Source organism: Meles meles, chromosome 15, assembly GCF_922984935.1.
Source record: "Meles meles chromosome 15, mMelMel3.1 paternal haplotype, whole genome shotgun sequence".
Classification (NCBI taxonomy): domain Eukaryota; kingdom Metazoa; phylum Chordata; class Mammalia; order Carnivora; family Mustelidae; genus Meles; species Meles meles.
The window spans coordinates 73,563,626-73,579,932 of NC_060080.1; the positions used below are offsets into that span (position 1 = coordinate 73,563,626).

The 16,307-nt window shown below is 39.7% G+C and overlaps 1 protein-coding gene across 1 annotated transcript in view; it reads right to left on the reverse strand.

Annotated features, from left to right (window-relative positions):
- Positions 1–16,307, reverse strand: part of PPP1R21 (protein phosphatase 1 regulatory subunit 21) — a 61,808-nt gene that overhangs the window by 25,773 nt on the left and 19,728 nt on the right. Inside the window, exons 8-13 of the mRNA XM_045979793.1 lie at positions 14,153–14,205; positions 13,304–13,453; positions 9,833–9,934; positions 9,657–9,745; positions 7,039–7,175; positions 2,224–2,316 (exon numbers count right to left, since the gene is read on the reverse strand). Of these exons, the coding sequence (XP_045835749.1) occupies positions 2,224–2,316; positions 7,039–7,175; positions 9,657–9,745; positions 9,833–9,934; positions 13,304–13,453; positions 14,153–14,205 (624 nt within the window). The remainder of the gene's footprint in view (positions 1–2,223; positions 2,317–7,038; positions 7,176–9,656; positions 9,746–9,832; positions 9,935–13,303; positions 13,454–14,152; positions 14,206–16,307) is intronic.

A 16,307-nucleotide genomic window follows, 5' to 3' on the forward strand; every position in this document is an offset into this window, starting at 1 on the left:
ACTGAGCACAGAGCCCGACAAGAGGCTTTATCCCAGGACCCTGTGATCATCTCCTGAGTTGAAATCAAGAGTCATCTGCTTAACCAACTAAGACACCCAGGCGCCCCACTGAACATTTTTATATACTGAATTTGCTAGCCCCTAACACAGACATTCTCTTTCTACATACTGCAGAAAGTTGTAGTCACTATTTTACTGGAAGTACACAAAGCTTAATACAACTCGGCTGGCAGGTGATTGGTAGATGACTGAGATACCAATGAAAGTCATATAGTACTATGAACACTGACGTGGTTTCCACTGGAAGAGGGCTACTGTAGTTTGACAGCAATAATTCTCCTGAACCAACTCTTTACTGAGTCCAAATGTTTCAATTATTTAGGGTGTTCCTTAGCATTAATTTTTTAATCCAAAAGAACAAAGAAACCATGTGACCGAGGCCAGATTTTTTTTTCCTTTTTTTTAAGATTTAAGATTATTTATTCATTTGACAGAGAGAGCACAAGCAAGGGGAGCAGCAGGCAGAGGGAGAAGCAGGCTCCCCACTGAGCAAGAAGCCTGATGTGGGACTCCATCCCATCATGACCGGAGCTGAAGGCTGACACTTAACCAACTGAGCCATCCAGGCACCCTGGGGGTTCTTTTTATGATTCCTATGAGTCTAACTGCTTTAGACCTGAGACTAAAAATCAACAGTTCTCACTTAGAATTCCCTTGTTAAAAGATTAATTCATACTCATTTTAAATCCATGTAGGATAGGCATGTTTATAAATCCCTAGCTCTCTTTTTACACTGACACCTGCCTGCCTGCTTCCTACCTCAGATCAAGCAATTATTCAGGGCAAAGCAGGAAGGGAAGAGGTTTGAGAGTTCTTGAAATCACAAAGCTTCTCCTGTTAATGCCAGTTGATGTTCACTCTGAGTCTCCCTGAGAGATACACAGCTGTCTTCCAAGCTAGGTAAGAAGACAAATTTGAACTGTAAACCTAGCAACAGGACCCCATAATCTTGCCTACCACCCTTCCTATTTCCCAGTATTCTCTCTTTACATTATGTTTGCAAGGACAGAAACAAGCAGAGGCACTAAGGGGGTGGTGAAATTCACCTTACTGAATGGTAAGGTGGTGCCAGGTGAGACTGTTGGCACTAAGAATGAATGATTCAGTGCCAGAGGTTACATGCCAATCTACAGAAGGGCCTGAATATACTCAACTTGTACATGCTTTCCACATTCGTAAGTTTTAAAAATTATTTTCTGTGAAACTAGTAACAGGTCCGCAATCGTTACCTCCACACCACAATGAATAATCTAGGCTATTACTAATCTGGGCTATTTCTGATAACTGCTTCTGTCCTTTACTCCTTCCCCTGCACCAACTGTCTTCAAAAGGAAAAGAAAGAAAAAAACGAGAAGCCATGCAGACCTATAGATTAAAAAGTCAACTCAGGGGGCGCCTGGGTGGCTCAGTGGATTAAGCCGCTGCCTTCGGCTCGGGTCTTGATCTCGGGGTCCTGGGATCGAGCCCCGCATCGGGCTCTCTGCTCTGCGGGGAGAATGCTTCCTCCTCTCTCTCTGCCTGCCTCTCTGCCTACTTGTGATCTCTCTCCCTGTCAAATAAATAAATAAAATCTTTAAAAAAAAAAAAAGTCAACTCAGAATCAGTTAGCTAAGAAGCATATGAAATGTCCTTCAGCTGACTTATTCTTAGTCTATAGCAATTAAGCACCAGCCAAAGCTTAAAACCAGACCTTCACTTCTCAAGGTTCCCCTGACCAAAACAGGGCTTAAAATGGGCACTTTAAACATAAAAATGCACAGGATGGTGAAAAGTTAGAACATTCTTTCTTGGAACTTTAAACCCCGATTTCTTCAATTCCTTCATGCTTGGGCTCTAACAAATGCAAAGTATTTTGCTAAATGCCTCTGAATAAGCGTGTCTGGCTTGATAAAATTCACACACCTGCCTGCAATCAGTGCAATGCATTTTTGGCTAAAGTACTGTGCACAAGGGTTTCTCTTCAGTGCTTTGTTTACCTTCAGAAATGAAGCAGATGGAAAAAGCAGACGGCAGTGAGCTGTGCACTTCAACAGAAGCCAAATGCTACTAAGCCTTTTTCTGGGGTCTATTAGCCTTGGCAGTATTTGTTTAAATCTCACTTGGGCAGAGCTGAGAAAATAAGATGCAGGTTTTCAGCTCACTGATGTCCTTTTCAAGCCTCACCTTTCACGACATCATGAAATCCATGCAGAGCAGCACCAACGTTTGTTAAGACAGAACCGTAGTTTGTTCGAAGGAGTCCGTCTGGCTCTGTACCTAGGAAACCAAAATCACAAGCCTAAGCATTTCCCTAGAAGACTTCTTTGCCTGCAAAATTGACAGCCCACCCTCTTCCACTTTTGGGAACAGAGAGAATAAAGACTGCCTATGATGTGCTGGAAATAATGGGTCCTGAAATCCTTGCAGACACATTCAGATAAAACGGTGATAAATACCACCACAGCTGACTGATTTCCATTATCCACATCCACAAATATTTTTAATAGTTAAGAATCAAAATTAAATTGTTAAGTAGGATTACATATTTTATGATTCTTTTTTGAAATAAAAGTTTGTGAGGTGCCTGGGTGGCTCAGTGGGTTAAGCCTCTGCCTTTGGCTCAGGTCATGATCTTGGGATCCTGGGATAGAGCCCCACTTCAGGCTCTCTGCTCAGCGGGGAGCCTGCTCCCCTCTCTCTCTCTGCCTGCCTCTCTGCCTATTTGTGATCTCTCTCTCTGTCAAATAAATAAATAAATAATCTTTTTTAAAAAAAGTGAATTTCAACCTTGTTACTACAGAGCACATTTCTCGATTTCTTCTTTCCCTACATGTTATTTGTTGAGCCTCACTAAAAACATCATTATTCAGACTTCTACTTCTGATACGACCGCATGAGCAACTCCACAGACCAACGTCTCCCAAAAAACTGGTGAAAATTATTTTATTTAAAAAGATTTTATTTACTTATTTGAGAGAGAGAGAGAAAGAGAGCATGAGAGGGGTGGAGGAGTGGGGGAGGTGGGTAGGGAGAAGAAGACTCCCTGCTGAGCAGAGAACCCGATGTGGGGCTTGATCCCAGCCTGAGATCATGACCTGAGCAGAAGGCAGATGCTTAACCGACTGGGCCACCCTGAAAATTATTTTAAAAACAACCATTTAAGACTCTGGAAATGACCCTAAGTAGATACAGCAAATGAAGAAACATTTATCAAGAAAATCTTTTAAAAACAAAGGAAAAAAAAGAAAAAATCTTTAACAACTCTAAGAATAGCCAGAATCTGTGGTATTTGAACAAAGACCCATTCCCCCAATCTCCTCACCAGCTCAGAGAGCTGGAAATCCCACTCCAGACTGGTGAGGCCAAGAATGTAACTCTCCCATAACTGGAGGGCTGCATTTCTCCTCTTGTCCCCACCTACCTGTTAAAGCTAAGTTTGGACAGAGTATGACAGAGAGGTGGGAGTTCTTCCACGCAGTCCCAAATCGTGGGATGGAGGCTCTACCGTGAGCCCAGCATTGCTGAGAAACTGGGGTTCTCTATACCCTTGCCCAGCTCATTTTATCCACACAGAAAGGGCAAGCCAGGAAGAATGGAGGCTGTTGGCCCTACCCCAGCTCCACCAGCGCTCAGCCACTAAATCAAGAGTGTTACTCAGAAGTGTAGCATTGTCCCCATCTCCAGCACCACAACCATGGCTCAGAGATTTAGCCCAAGGGAGGCACAGGCCTTAAAACAGAAAACACTGAATCTGTTCCCAAAGAAATTGATTTCATTCTCAATAGAGTATGGAGAAGTTCAAGTCTAAACGTGTTCTCAAAAATAACGAAGCTTGTGGGGAAAGCAGTTAACAGGAAACTGGTAGATTCATTAAAGATGTAAGTTAAACTATAGGCTGGCTGGTTTACCAGAGGGGAAAAAAACAGCTAAGAAGAGCCCTCCTGTGGTCATAACAAACCTCAAACACTGATCTCAAAAACTAGCCATAAAGAAGCCCAAATTCAACTGGATCAACACTGGAGCAATTTACGCCCCAAGGCATTGTTAAAAACAAGACATCAGTCAGCCAGCAATCAGTGGGGCTTATCCCTGGTAAGGTCAAGAAAAAAAACAGGGAAAGGGCCCTGGCAAAACCATTGTCACCCCAGGGCAACTACGTGCATGCTAAAGGCTGAACAGCCCTGAGAAACAAATAGCATGCTTACTCTGAAAAACCACAAAATAAAATTGAAGAAGGTCTACATAGATGGAAAAATATACCATGTTCATGAACTAGAAAATTTAACATTGTTAAGATAGCAATGCTCCCACATTGCCAGGGCTGCTATAACATAGGACCACAAAGGCAGTGGTTTAAAACAACAGAAGATACTTCTCTCACAGTTCTGGAAGCCAAAAGTCTGAAATCAAAATGCTGACAGGGCCACACTTCCTCCAAAGACTCCAGAAGAGAATAGTTCCTTGCCTCTCCCAGCTTCTGTTGGCCCCACACATTCCCTGGCTTGTGGCAGAATTATTCCAATTCTTGCCTCTATCTTCATATGGCCTCCCTGAGTCTCTCCTGTGACTCCATCTGTCTCCAAATCTCTCCTTACAATGATGGAAGGATGGCAGTCACTGGACAAATAGGGCTCTCCCTAAACTAGTAAAACCCCACCTTATTTTGATTACATCTGCAGAGATCCTATTTCCAAATAAAGTTACATACAGAGATACTGGGGTGGAATTTCATGTATCTTTTAGGGAGACACAGAAACTCCCCAAACTGATCTACAGATTCAATAAAGTATCAGAATCCCAGCTGATTTTTTCGTAGAAACTAACCAGCTGATTCTAAAATTCATATGGAATTGTTAAGAGAACAATAACAGCCAAATAATCTTGAAAATGAAGAACAAAGTAGAACTCTCACTTCTTGATCTCAAAACTAACTATAAAGCAAAAGTCATCAAGACAATATAGTATTGGCAGAGGATACATAGATCACTGGAATAAATCTGAGAGTCTAGAAATAAATCCATACATCTATAATCAACTGATTCTTAACAAGTGTGCCAAGGCCATTCAATAGGGAAAGAATAGTCTTTTCAATAAATGGTGCTGAGAAAACTGGATAAACGCATGCGAAAGATACCTCACATCAGATACAAAGATTAACTCAGAATGGATCAAAGGCCTAAACATAGGGTTAAAACTATACAACTCTTAGAAGAAAACATAGGGGATAGTTTTTATGACCCCACATTTGACAACATATTCTTAGATATGATACCAAAAGCATGAGCAATAAGATAAAGACGAATTGGACTTCACCAAAATAACAAACTTTCATTATGGAATGGACACCATCAAAAAAGTGAAAAGATAATCCACAAAATGGAAGAAAATATTGTCAATCATATATCCAAAAAGGGATTTGATCTAGAATGTATAAAAACACTTAAGGGGCGCCTGGATGGCTCAGTGGGTTAAAGCCTCTGCCTTCGGCTCAGGTCATGATCTCAGGGTCCTGGGATCGAGCCCCGCATCGGGCTCTCTGCTCAGCGGGGAGCCTGCTTCCTCCTCTCTCTCTCTCTCTCTCTGCCTGCCTCTCTATCTACTTGTGATCTCTGTCTGTCAAATAAATAAATAGAATCTTAAAAAAAAAAAACCACTTAAAACTCAATAATAAAGAGATAACCCAACTGAGAAATAGAGAAAGGATCTGAATAAACCTATTTCCAAAGAAGATATACAAAAGGCCAATAAAGAGATGAAAAGATGCTTGACATCATTAGACATCAGGGAAATACAAATCAAAACTGCAATGAGATACCACTTCAGAAAGCTGGATAACACTAGGATGGGTAAAACCAAAAAGTGAGATAATAATAAATGCTGGTGAGGATGTGGAGAATCAGAACACTCATACTCTGCTAGTAGGAAGCCACCTTGGAAAACAGTATGGCAGTTCTACCAATAATTAAACATAGTTGTCATATAAACCAGCAATTCCACCCCTAGGTATATACCCAAGAGAAATGAAGGCTCTGCTCACTCAAACACTTGTTCACAATTATCTATAGCATCATTATTCATAACAGCCAAAAGGCTGAAACAACACAAACTATCCATCGACTGATGGGTAAATAAAATGTGGTGGGATATATAATGGGGTATTATTCTGCAATAAAAAGAAATGGATGAATCTTGAGAACATTGGGGTGAGTGAAAAAAAGCAGTCATAAAAGACCACATATTATATGATTCCATTTATACAAAACGTTCAGAATAGGCAAATCTATAGACAGAAAGTACATCAGAAGTTGCTTCGTGCCAGGGAGGGACAGAATAGGGGAATGAGGTAATAGCTAAACTATACAGGATTTCTTCTTAAGGTGATGAAAATATTTTAAAATTAACATTGATATGTGAGGGTGCGCATATCTGTGAATATACTAAAAACCACTGAACATTATAACTTTAAATGTAGATTAAATGGTATATAAATTATATCACTTTAAAGCTGTTACAAGAAAACAAATGACAGTACCAGAAAAAACACAGCATTCTTAAAACCAAGATCCATTCTATTACCTGAAAATACTCTCTCCAAGTTACAGCAAAATGAAACAAAAGACATGTTTACTTCCAAACCTCCCTACCCTATGCTACTTGTTGGAAAGTTGCTATAATTCTTATGCTTTGCTCCTCTCCATTTAAAAAAGAAGATGGAGAGAAAGGGAATTAATATTTAATGCATGTCTTCAATGCCTAATATTGTATATTCTTAATTTAATAATTATTTTACCTCCATTTTAAAAATGGGGGGAAACAGGTACAGAGAAGTAAAGTGATTTGCCAAAGATCATAAATGTGAAAGGGGCTGGAAGATTTGAATTCAAGTTTTTCTGACTCCAGATCCTATACTCTTCTATTCAAAGAAGCTAAACAACTCCCCTCTCCAGCTTCTTTTACTCCAAGCTCTTCAAGTTGAACCATGAACCACCAAAAACTTACTTGGCAAGGCAAGAAGATGGATATAAGTCTGCAGCTTCTCAAACACAGCTGTCATCTTTTTCATGTCCTGAGACAGCTCTAGGTTCCTGGCTCTCAAGGCAGATGTGCAAAGAGAAGATTCACATTCTTCTTCTAAACTAGGAATGAGCAGATTTTTCAAAAGTCAATTTCAAAATCAAAAATGATTTTCAAAAATCATTAGGATGATTTTCAAATAGCTGTACTAAATCACCTGAATTCTCAAACAACTATATCCAAAGAGAAACTTTCCAAGAAAAAATAAAACTGATCTCATTTATAAGGTTCCATTTTCTAGACCACAATACATACACCTATTTGCTGCAAATGACTAACAGAGATCCAAACAGAAAAAAGCAAACAAAGGCAGGTGCCCATTATCTTTCCATCCTAAGAGCAGCACAAAACTATTTCCCTTGAAAATACTTTGAGAGAAATAAATTTTTTTGAGGAACGGTGCCTAGGTGGCTCAATAAATAGAGCATGGGACTCCTGATCTCCTGATGAGCTCAAACCCCACACTAGACACAGAACTTACTTTACTAAAAGAGAAAGAAAGAAAAGGGGATGCCTGGGTGGCTCAGTGGGTTAGGCCTCTGCCTTCAGCTCAGGTCATGATCTCAGGGTCTTGGGATCGAGCCCTGCATCAGGCTCTCTGCTCAGCAGGGAGTCTGCTTTCCCCTCTCCCTCTGCCTGCCTCTCTGCCTACTTGTGCTCTCTCTCTCTCAAATAAATAAAGTCTTTAAAAAAGAAAGAAAGAAAAAAAACTTGCAGAGAAAAATATTTCATACATTGAATTCCTAAAGAAGCCTTTTTAGTATATATATTTGTAAAAGCCAAACAGATGGGAAAAAACAATCTAGACACTCAAATCTAAAAATCAATGGCTAGGGGCGCCTGGGTGGCTCAGTGGGTTAAAGCCTCTGCCTTCGGCTCAGGTCATGATTCCACGGTCCTGGGATAGAGCCCCACATCAGGCTCTCTGCTCAGTGGGGAGCCTGCTTTCTCCTCTCTCTCTGCCTACTTCTCTGCCTACTTGTGATCTCCATCTGTCAAATAAATAAATAAAACCTTTAAAAAAAAAATCAATGGGTAATAGCCATATAATATAATACATTGTTTCATTTTCTATTTTAAAGGGTTACTTGGGAAAACAACTGTAAGGTCAAAAAAACATGTTTATTAAAAATGTGCTGGAAATCAAGCAAAATGCTTTTTACATAAAGCTAGGAACGTTATTAATAGAGGAATGATAATCATATCCTCTTCCTTCTCTTTCTCTACTCGAGAGCAGACAGCTTCATTTAATGCTAAGCCCACTGACTACTAAAAAGAACATGTCACCTCGTCAATTAAAGTGGTTTTTAAACCAATGATGACAAGTTGTCTAAAAACATAAATATGTGATGAGGCAGAGGACAAAACATCCCAAGAATAGGAATCTAAAATTAAGAAAGGACTTAGCCAATGTTTCAAAAATTTAACAGTGAAAAAAATAAACTAAGGTAAAATAAAAATGCATAACTGTTTCAAGTAGCAAAAACTACCTTTGCAATGGTTCTCAAATAGATTCTTCTTAAACATAAGCCAAATCAATAAGATATATTCAATTTAGTGGTTAAACTTCTGTCAATTTTCAAAAACTTTACACTGAACTATAAAATGTATTAATCTGAATGAAATTATAATTCATAATTATTAGTTTAAGTCCTAATTCCCTGATTCCTAAAATTCTGTCATATCCACAAATCATAAAATTTGCTTAACAAAATACCTTGTCAGGTTAAAATTAGGAAATAAAGTGGCTTTAAATTTTCTTGTACATTTTCAATATCTATAAGTTACTCTACATATTTTCTAAACCTTATCTTACAATACATTATAATACACATATGTTATTTCTCTTATGTTCCAGTTGTATTATTTTTAAATTTTTTTTAAAGGCTAAATCTTAGGATGAAAAGATTTAGATGAATTAGGGTCTTGATAATTTTAGACCAAAGTATCAAAACATATAAGCAATATTATCAAATTTCCAGTTATATGGATTATTTTCTCTTTTCGTTCCAGAAATACTTAACAAAGAATATTTAAGGTTACCAAATGATATCGTCTATGAGGGCTGGAGCAGATAAACAAAGTTTTTAGCTTATAACTTATTTAAATAAATCACCAATAATAAAAACAAGAAAATACCACTTCAAAGAAACCTAATGATGATTGGTCCAATTGTAGAAGCTATTTACTATAACCCCCGTCTAAGTGTTTATGGCAAAAAGAATAAAACTGAAAGATTTCTTTCAGTAAATGTGTTATTGACAATCACTGAAAATACTGATTCACGGCATTATGTGGTTAGAGCAGTAACCACTCTATAGAACTACTCAAAAAATCCTAACTGGTGCACTACAGTTCCATTTTCTTAAATTTAAGTTTATGCTGCTCAAGCCATTAAATGACCCTTTCTCACAGAAATTCAAATTGGTTGGGGTACAGAACAATCAGGCAGCTCAAAGGGGCACACATCGCTCTTTCAACACCAGCACAGGTCAGGGGACACCCCACAACTCCCCAAGCTTCCTGGCCTCAAGGGTAAGTACCTTTTCAACTGATAAGGAAGAATCTTCCTAAGAAAACATATATAAGAGGTTAGATGCTCTGAAAAAGTTTTCAATTTCACAGTTGTCTCCTGGAAAAGAAAAATAATTTCATGGTTAATAGTGTTATTTGACAAAGAGGAGCTTCCACTTCCAGAAGTAAAACAGAAGAAAATTACCAGGACAGTCACAGTATCCTCAGTAATACTTTCAAATAAATGAAGCATTCCTTCCTCAAGAGGGCGGACATAGGACGCATTTTCATGAAGGTATTGTGAGAACTGCACAGAAGGGAAAGAACTGAGTTACATCACTGCAAAACAAGAAGTATCCCCAGATTTGTAAATGGACTCGCTGAGTTATAAACGTAAATTCTCTTGGAAACTTTTTCTAAAAAGTTTTTCTAGGAAAAGGTTTGGCTTTACAAAACAGAGATGCTCACTTCTAACAGTCCCAAATACAATTCCCCAAGTCCCCATCTCATTCCAAAAGAAGTAACTTGAAGAGGGGTGACATCATTAACAACCAAATGTGGGAGGACACACGAAGGGGACACTGCATTACAACCCACACCAACAGGCCTTTCCCCAAACACCTGCTTCTCTAGAGAGGTCTCAGAAAAGAAAAAGAAAAGAAAAGTCAAAACTGTATGAAAGATTTTTATGTTATGTGCCTCATTAAAAAAAAAAAAACAAGTCTATTGAGGACAGCTTCTTATTTTTACTGTGTACAATGTTCAGGATTAACAAATTCTAGGAATATAATTAGACTCAAAATGAGGATGTAAAATAGGTATTCCTTTTTCTATTTTATAAATTTAAATATTTATATATGATATATATAAATATAAATATTTATATTATATATAAATATTAAATATTATTAAATTTAAATAAAAATATAAATAAGGTATTTTATAAATACCTTAGTATTTATAAAGAACTAATTCAGTACGAAGAATAAATTCAGGAAAAAAATCCTACAGGGATTTGACAATTTAGAAGCAAAAAGTTATTCTTCACTTGTGAAATATCTCAGTTATCAAAGTACTGTATAATGGCTCAAACTTTGATTTCTCAGTATAGAAATATAAGATCTCATTATGCAGAAATGTGATTCAACTGGCCATGCTACAAACTGTAGGTATGTGGCCCTGGGCAACTCACTTGATCTCTCCGGCCTTCAATCATAGATGTCTACTTTGTGATTCTATGAACAAGTCTAAACGCTCTGGTCATCTTTTAAACCACTTTTAAGTGGTTTCTGAATCTCAGAATACAAAAGACCTATTCAATAATAAGACTTATTAGAAAAACCACACAAAACCTTTCTTAGGCCAAAGGTAAAGTATTGAGAAATGAATTTTTCAAAGTGATGAAGTGTTTGAGGCAAGATTAACATATTTGATTCTCACTGTGTGGGCATAACGTGGCAACAAGCTAAAATAAAACTCCAAAAAGGGATAAAGAACCAGTATTGGGTAAAACATATTTTTTGATATTATAGGAAGTATAAAAAAATATAACTTTTATATTAAAACACTGCAGTACTGTTTTCCCTACCCAAGTCATCTGAAAACTTTTCCCCACAGTGAAATTAAAAAGCATTTCAAAGGCCCAAAGTTTGTTTATGAATTTCAATAGAGTCAGGGAGTCCAGTCAAAACTGTTGAAAACCAAGCACTTCCTGAGGGCTTCCTATGGGTAAGGTATAATGATAATAAGAACTAACCTTTATTGAGTGCTTACTATGTGCCAGGCACTATTCTTAGTACTTCACATGTATTATCTACTTAATCCTCAAACATACATACCTGTGAGGTATGTACTCTATCCTCCATTCTAAATATCAGGAAACTGAAGCACAGAAAGGTTAAATAAATTGTCCAAGGGGACACAGAAAGTGGCTGGACCCCAGTAGTCTGACTCCAGAGCATAGCTTTTGCTCTGCTACTAGGTACTTACTGGATACATGGACATAAACACTATTCAAACCCTGAAAACACTGCATGATAATGCAAAAACAACCAATCAGCTAAGTAGGAAAAGTGGCATATTCATTTCAGAATGCCCCATTATGGGACACTTAGAGCTTACATCGATGGCAAGATCCTTCAATTTTTTCCCTGTGGGACCCAGCCTTCAAGATGGCCCCAATGATCCCTGCCTTGGCTGTTCTTGGCTTTGTGTAGTACCCTTGCACACTCTTTCAGGGCTGGTCTCTGTGACCAAGACAACATGGTAGCAGGGATGGTATTCAGTACCCAGGCTAAGTCATAACAGGCATTGTGGCTTTACTCTCTTAGATCACTTGTTCTAGGGGAAATTAACCAATGCCTTGAGGACACTCCAGCAGTCCTATGGAGAAAGGTACTCAACGAGAAACCAAGGCTCCCAGCCAACAACCAACACTAACTCACCAGCTGTGTAAGTGAGCCACCTGGGAAGCACATGCCCCACCCTAGTCAAGTCTTGAGATGAATACAGCCTCAGTCAGATTCTTGACTGAAAGCTTATGAAAGATCATGAGCCAGAAGTCCCCCAGATACCCAGATACTTTTCTCCTGAATTCTTGATCCACAGAAATTATGTGAGATAATAAATGTCTGTTGTTTTAAATGACTAAGTTTTAGTATAATCCATTACACAGCAATACAGAACTAATACGCTATTTATTTTTGCCTTTTCAGTTAAATGTGGTCTTGCAAGCTACTTTAAATCCTTTTGTAGAACTATCTGGGGAGAAAAAAGGAAAGAAAGGAGCAAAATTTGCCAGGCCCCAAAAAAGCACATGGACTGAAGGGAATGATAGTCAACCCTCTTCTTATTCCTTTATTTAAACTTTACACACCCTGAAAATGCCCCAAAGCTCAACCAGAGAAGCAGTTTCACTCCCACTCCATACCCCAGCAGGAAAGGTCAACTATACCACACATATTTTTTGTTTTGCTTTTAAACACACCCACTGACAAAAGTTATACAGTGAGTACAAACAGGGAAGGAGAAAATGCCAGCAAATTAGTTTTTCCAACAATAAAATGGCACTTTCCATTATGTCACACCCTGGTCAAAAAACTGCAATAGTCCCCCATCCTACATACAAAGCGAGAGTCTGTGCCTTGGACCGACCTTAGGGGGCTTCCAGAGTCTGAAGCCATGTTTTTTCCTTTGCCTCTTGACCTCTCATTGCTCCATTTCAAAGACTTCACACTCTTGCCAAAACAGTTTGCTTCCCGCTCCCTCCCCACCCCCACCCACTTTGTTACACCTTCCTACTCTGTGACTTTGCTCATGTCTTGTCCTTGGAGGAAAAAACACCTATCCTATTTCTCTCCTCTTCAAATCTTGCTCCTCTGTCAAAACCCATTCAAATCCCCAAAGACTCTTTCCCAGACACTACCACCAACAGCAATCTCCCCTCCTTGACAACCTTATATCCCTACTGGCCTTACCACCCACACTTCCCCGGTATTTAATTTCTTAAAAATCTCCATGTTTGACACATTTTATCTTAAGGTCAAAGACTCGTGAATTCTGGTTTTCTTCCATGTCCCCCACAGCATTTGGCTGATGCACAGAAGTGGTCTGAAAAGAAAGAACAAGTCTTCCTACTTGTTCACGGCAAAGAACAGGTACACTGAGTTAAATTTACCTTCTGATTCAAAGGAGATATAGGCTCAATGGCAGAATCAACAGGAAAAATCTGAATCCTCTGTTCTGTATAGGTGTGAAAGTTCAGAAGAGCCGTCACCAGATCTTGAACAAAAGCCAGGGCCTGCCCAGCAATGTCCCGCATCTTCAGCTTTTAAATGAAAAGTATATCAAGTCAACTATCCAATTATTATTCTCAAGCAACTTTCATAAGTCTGGTTTCAGAGAAAACATTTAAATTCTAAGTATAATTAATCCTGACTTTAAATTCATTTGCTCCCACTTGGATTTTAATACTCCCATCTAAGGAAATGAGAAAACCACCAGTTTGGGCAAACAGACCTCCTCCACTTAACCTAGACCATGTAAGTGCAAGGCCCACCAACCCAGAAGAAAGATATGGCTCATAAAGTAAGTGCATCCCATAATTCAGTTCTAATGGTATCGCATGAAAGCAAAAATCTGTGTTACCGGGCGCCTGGGTGGCTCAGTGGGTTAAGCCCCTGCCTTCGGCTCAGGTCATGATCTCAGGGTCCTGGGATCGAGTCCCACATCGGGCTCTCTGCTCGGCAGGGAGCCTGCTTCCCTCTCTCTCTCTCTCTCTGCCTGCCTCTCTATCTACTTGTGATCTCTCTCTGTCAAATAAATAAATAAAATCTTTAAAAAAAATCTGTATTACTTATGAATTCAATAAATAGCAAGTTACATAATTTTTTTTAAAAATGTATGAGAAAGTAAAGCCAAAGTTAAACACAATGGTTTAGTGCACTAAACACAAGCCCAAACAATAAATTCTTGTATCTGAGAAATCTGACATACACATCACTGAAAATAAAAACATCATCATTACCTGATGTCTCCTATTGTGGAGTGGAACATTCAAAGCGTTATACTGACTATATTCTACAAAACAAAAGTGGATCCATATTAAGTCATTTTATGTTTACAGGAAAATAGCGTAACTGAAAAATAATGAATGCCCTGAAGCAAAATCAGCTTTACATAAGAATTTGAAATTATTAAAGTCACAATCATAGTGTGAGAGAATAATGGAATTTATATAGAACCAGTTGTCTCTCAGATATAGTAATACTTAAATTTTTTTTTCAGTAGGTTCCATGCCCAACATGGGGCTTGAACTCACGACGCAGAGAGCAAATCACATGCTCTACACACTGAGCTAGCCAGGAGCCCCCAGATTTTTAGGATAAACAAACAAACCCTGAGTTTCTATTTCTAAGAAATCATTCCAAAACTTGAGGCCTATCAGGATTACTTAGAAAGGCCCATGACGTTCTTACCATGTTCAGTCATGCTCCCTTCTAAAATATCCCTGCACACAGCTGCCATAACAATCATTCAAAAACACCACGGTTTTCATGATACTACCATATTTGACAGTCTACCACGGCTTGCTACTGCTGATCCCAATGACCCAATTCTAACTCTTCTGGGTTGGCTTCCTTGTTTTATCACAGTCTTACTCTCTACCCCAGACTCTGTCCCCAACCTCTGATAGCTTCCCAACACCTGGCCTCAAACTTCAATCCCCTCCTCCATCTCTATTAATGTCTGCACACCACTTCAACCACTCAAACCTCCCCTCCTCTGCCTGGTCCTAAGTCAGAAAGAAACTGGTGCCAAAATCCAACTGTGAAAGTCCCTATGCCGCTCTCAGCCAATTCTCTCTTATGGCCCCATTTCTACCAAGGGTTTGGTCTCCCATTCACAGTCAGTCTACTTGCCTATCAGTCTTCTCTGGGCTTTACTTGTTATCGTTCCCAAACCACTCCATCTTTTCCAAGAATGCTCTTGCCAACATAAAAGGAGAACAAGGTCCATGACAACCTAATTTACCAAACTTAAGGGGCTTCAAGACTACTCCATAATCCATGACTTCATTGCTGTGTCCCTTCCCAAGGCATCAGCTCCAAACCTTTACCATTTTAAGCCCCTGATACCATTCTTCCTCTCCTCCCCTTCCCCACAGTTAGGGTGGCATCGTCCTACAATGCCAGGAAGACCAGAGCCAAAGCACAAGGGCTTCTTAAATTTCCTACCCTCCACCTCAGAGTCCATGGTTTCCCATATCCTGTCCTCAGCTAACCTTCCCCCTGGGTCCCCAGCAATAGCTACTTCTGGTCTCTCAGGCCCTAATCCATCAACCACCCCTCCTTCTCCCTATACCTTCAAAATTAAAAGAAAAGCATTTGTTGCAGCTTTTAAAATTCTATGTCCACAGTAACTTCTTCTCCTTTTCATACTGAATCCTCCGCTGAGCTCCCATCCTTTCCCACCTGCTCAAAGACCAGCATGTCTCTGCCTGTTTCTCAGCACCCATCCACCTCTAACCCTCGTGCTAGCCATCTGCCGTCCACCTCTACCATGCACGGAGTCACCAAAGCAGCTGCCCTTACTGTCACCTCACCCGCTCTGGGCTCCCCAGAGCGATGCTAGAACTGGGTGGATGCTCCCCACCCAGGCTGAACACTCCCTTCCCCGGCTTCCATGTCACCTCCCCAGTTCCTCACCACCCCCACCACCTCAGTCCCTCTCCTTCCTGACGCCTGTGAGGGAGGACTCCCCAAGGATGCTGTGTGGGCCTCTCTGCACTTTGTACCTCATTCCCACCACTCTCAATGCCCATCCATCCCAGCGGGGTCAACTCCAATCTCTCTCCACGGTCTAGGCTTTTACTTAGAAATGTGTATCCCAATAGAAAGACAGATGTACAATGATGTATCTGTCAGAATATTAAACAACAAAGTTAACCTCATCATCTTTCCCATAAACCTGCCCCTCGTCTGCCTCTCTGATTTCTGTCAATGGCACCACATCTTCCCCCTCAACACTGCCTCTTCTGCTCCCTTGCCTGCTTACATCTGTCTCCTTGACAGCTCAGTCTCCAGTCTCAAGCACACCAGGACTAGCATCACAACAGTCTTGGTCCCCTTTCCCCATTCTAGCACAGTCTACACTCTTGCCAGACTAATTCTGTGAGTGCA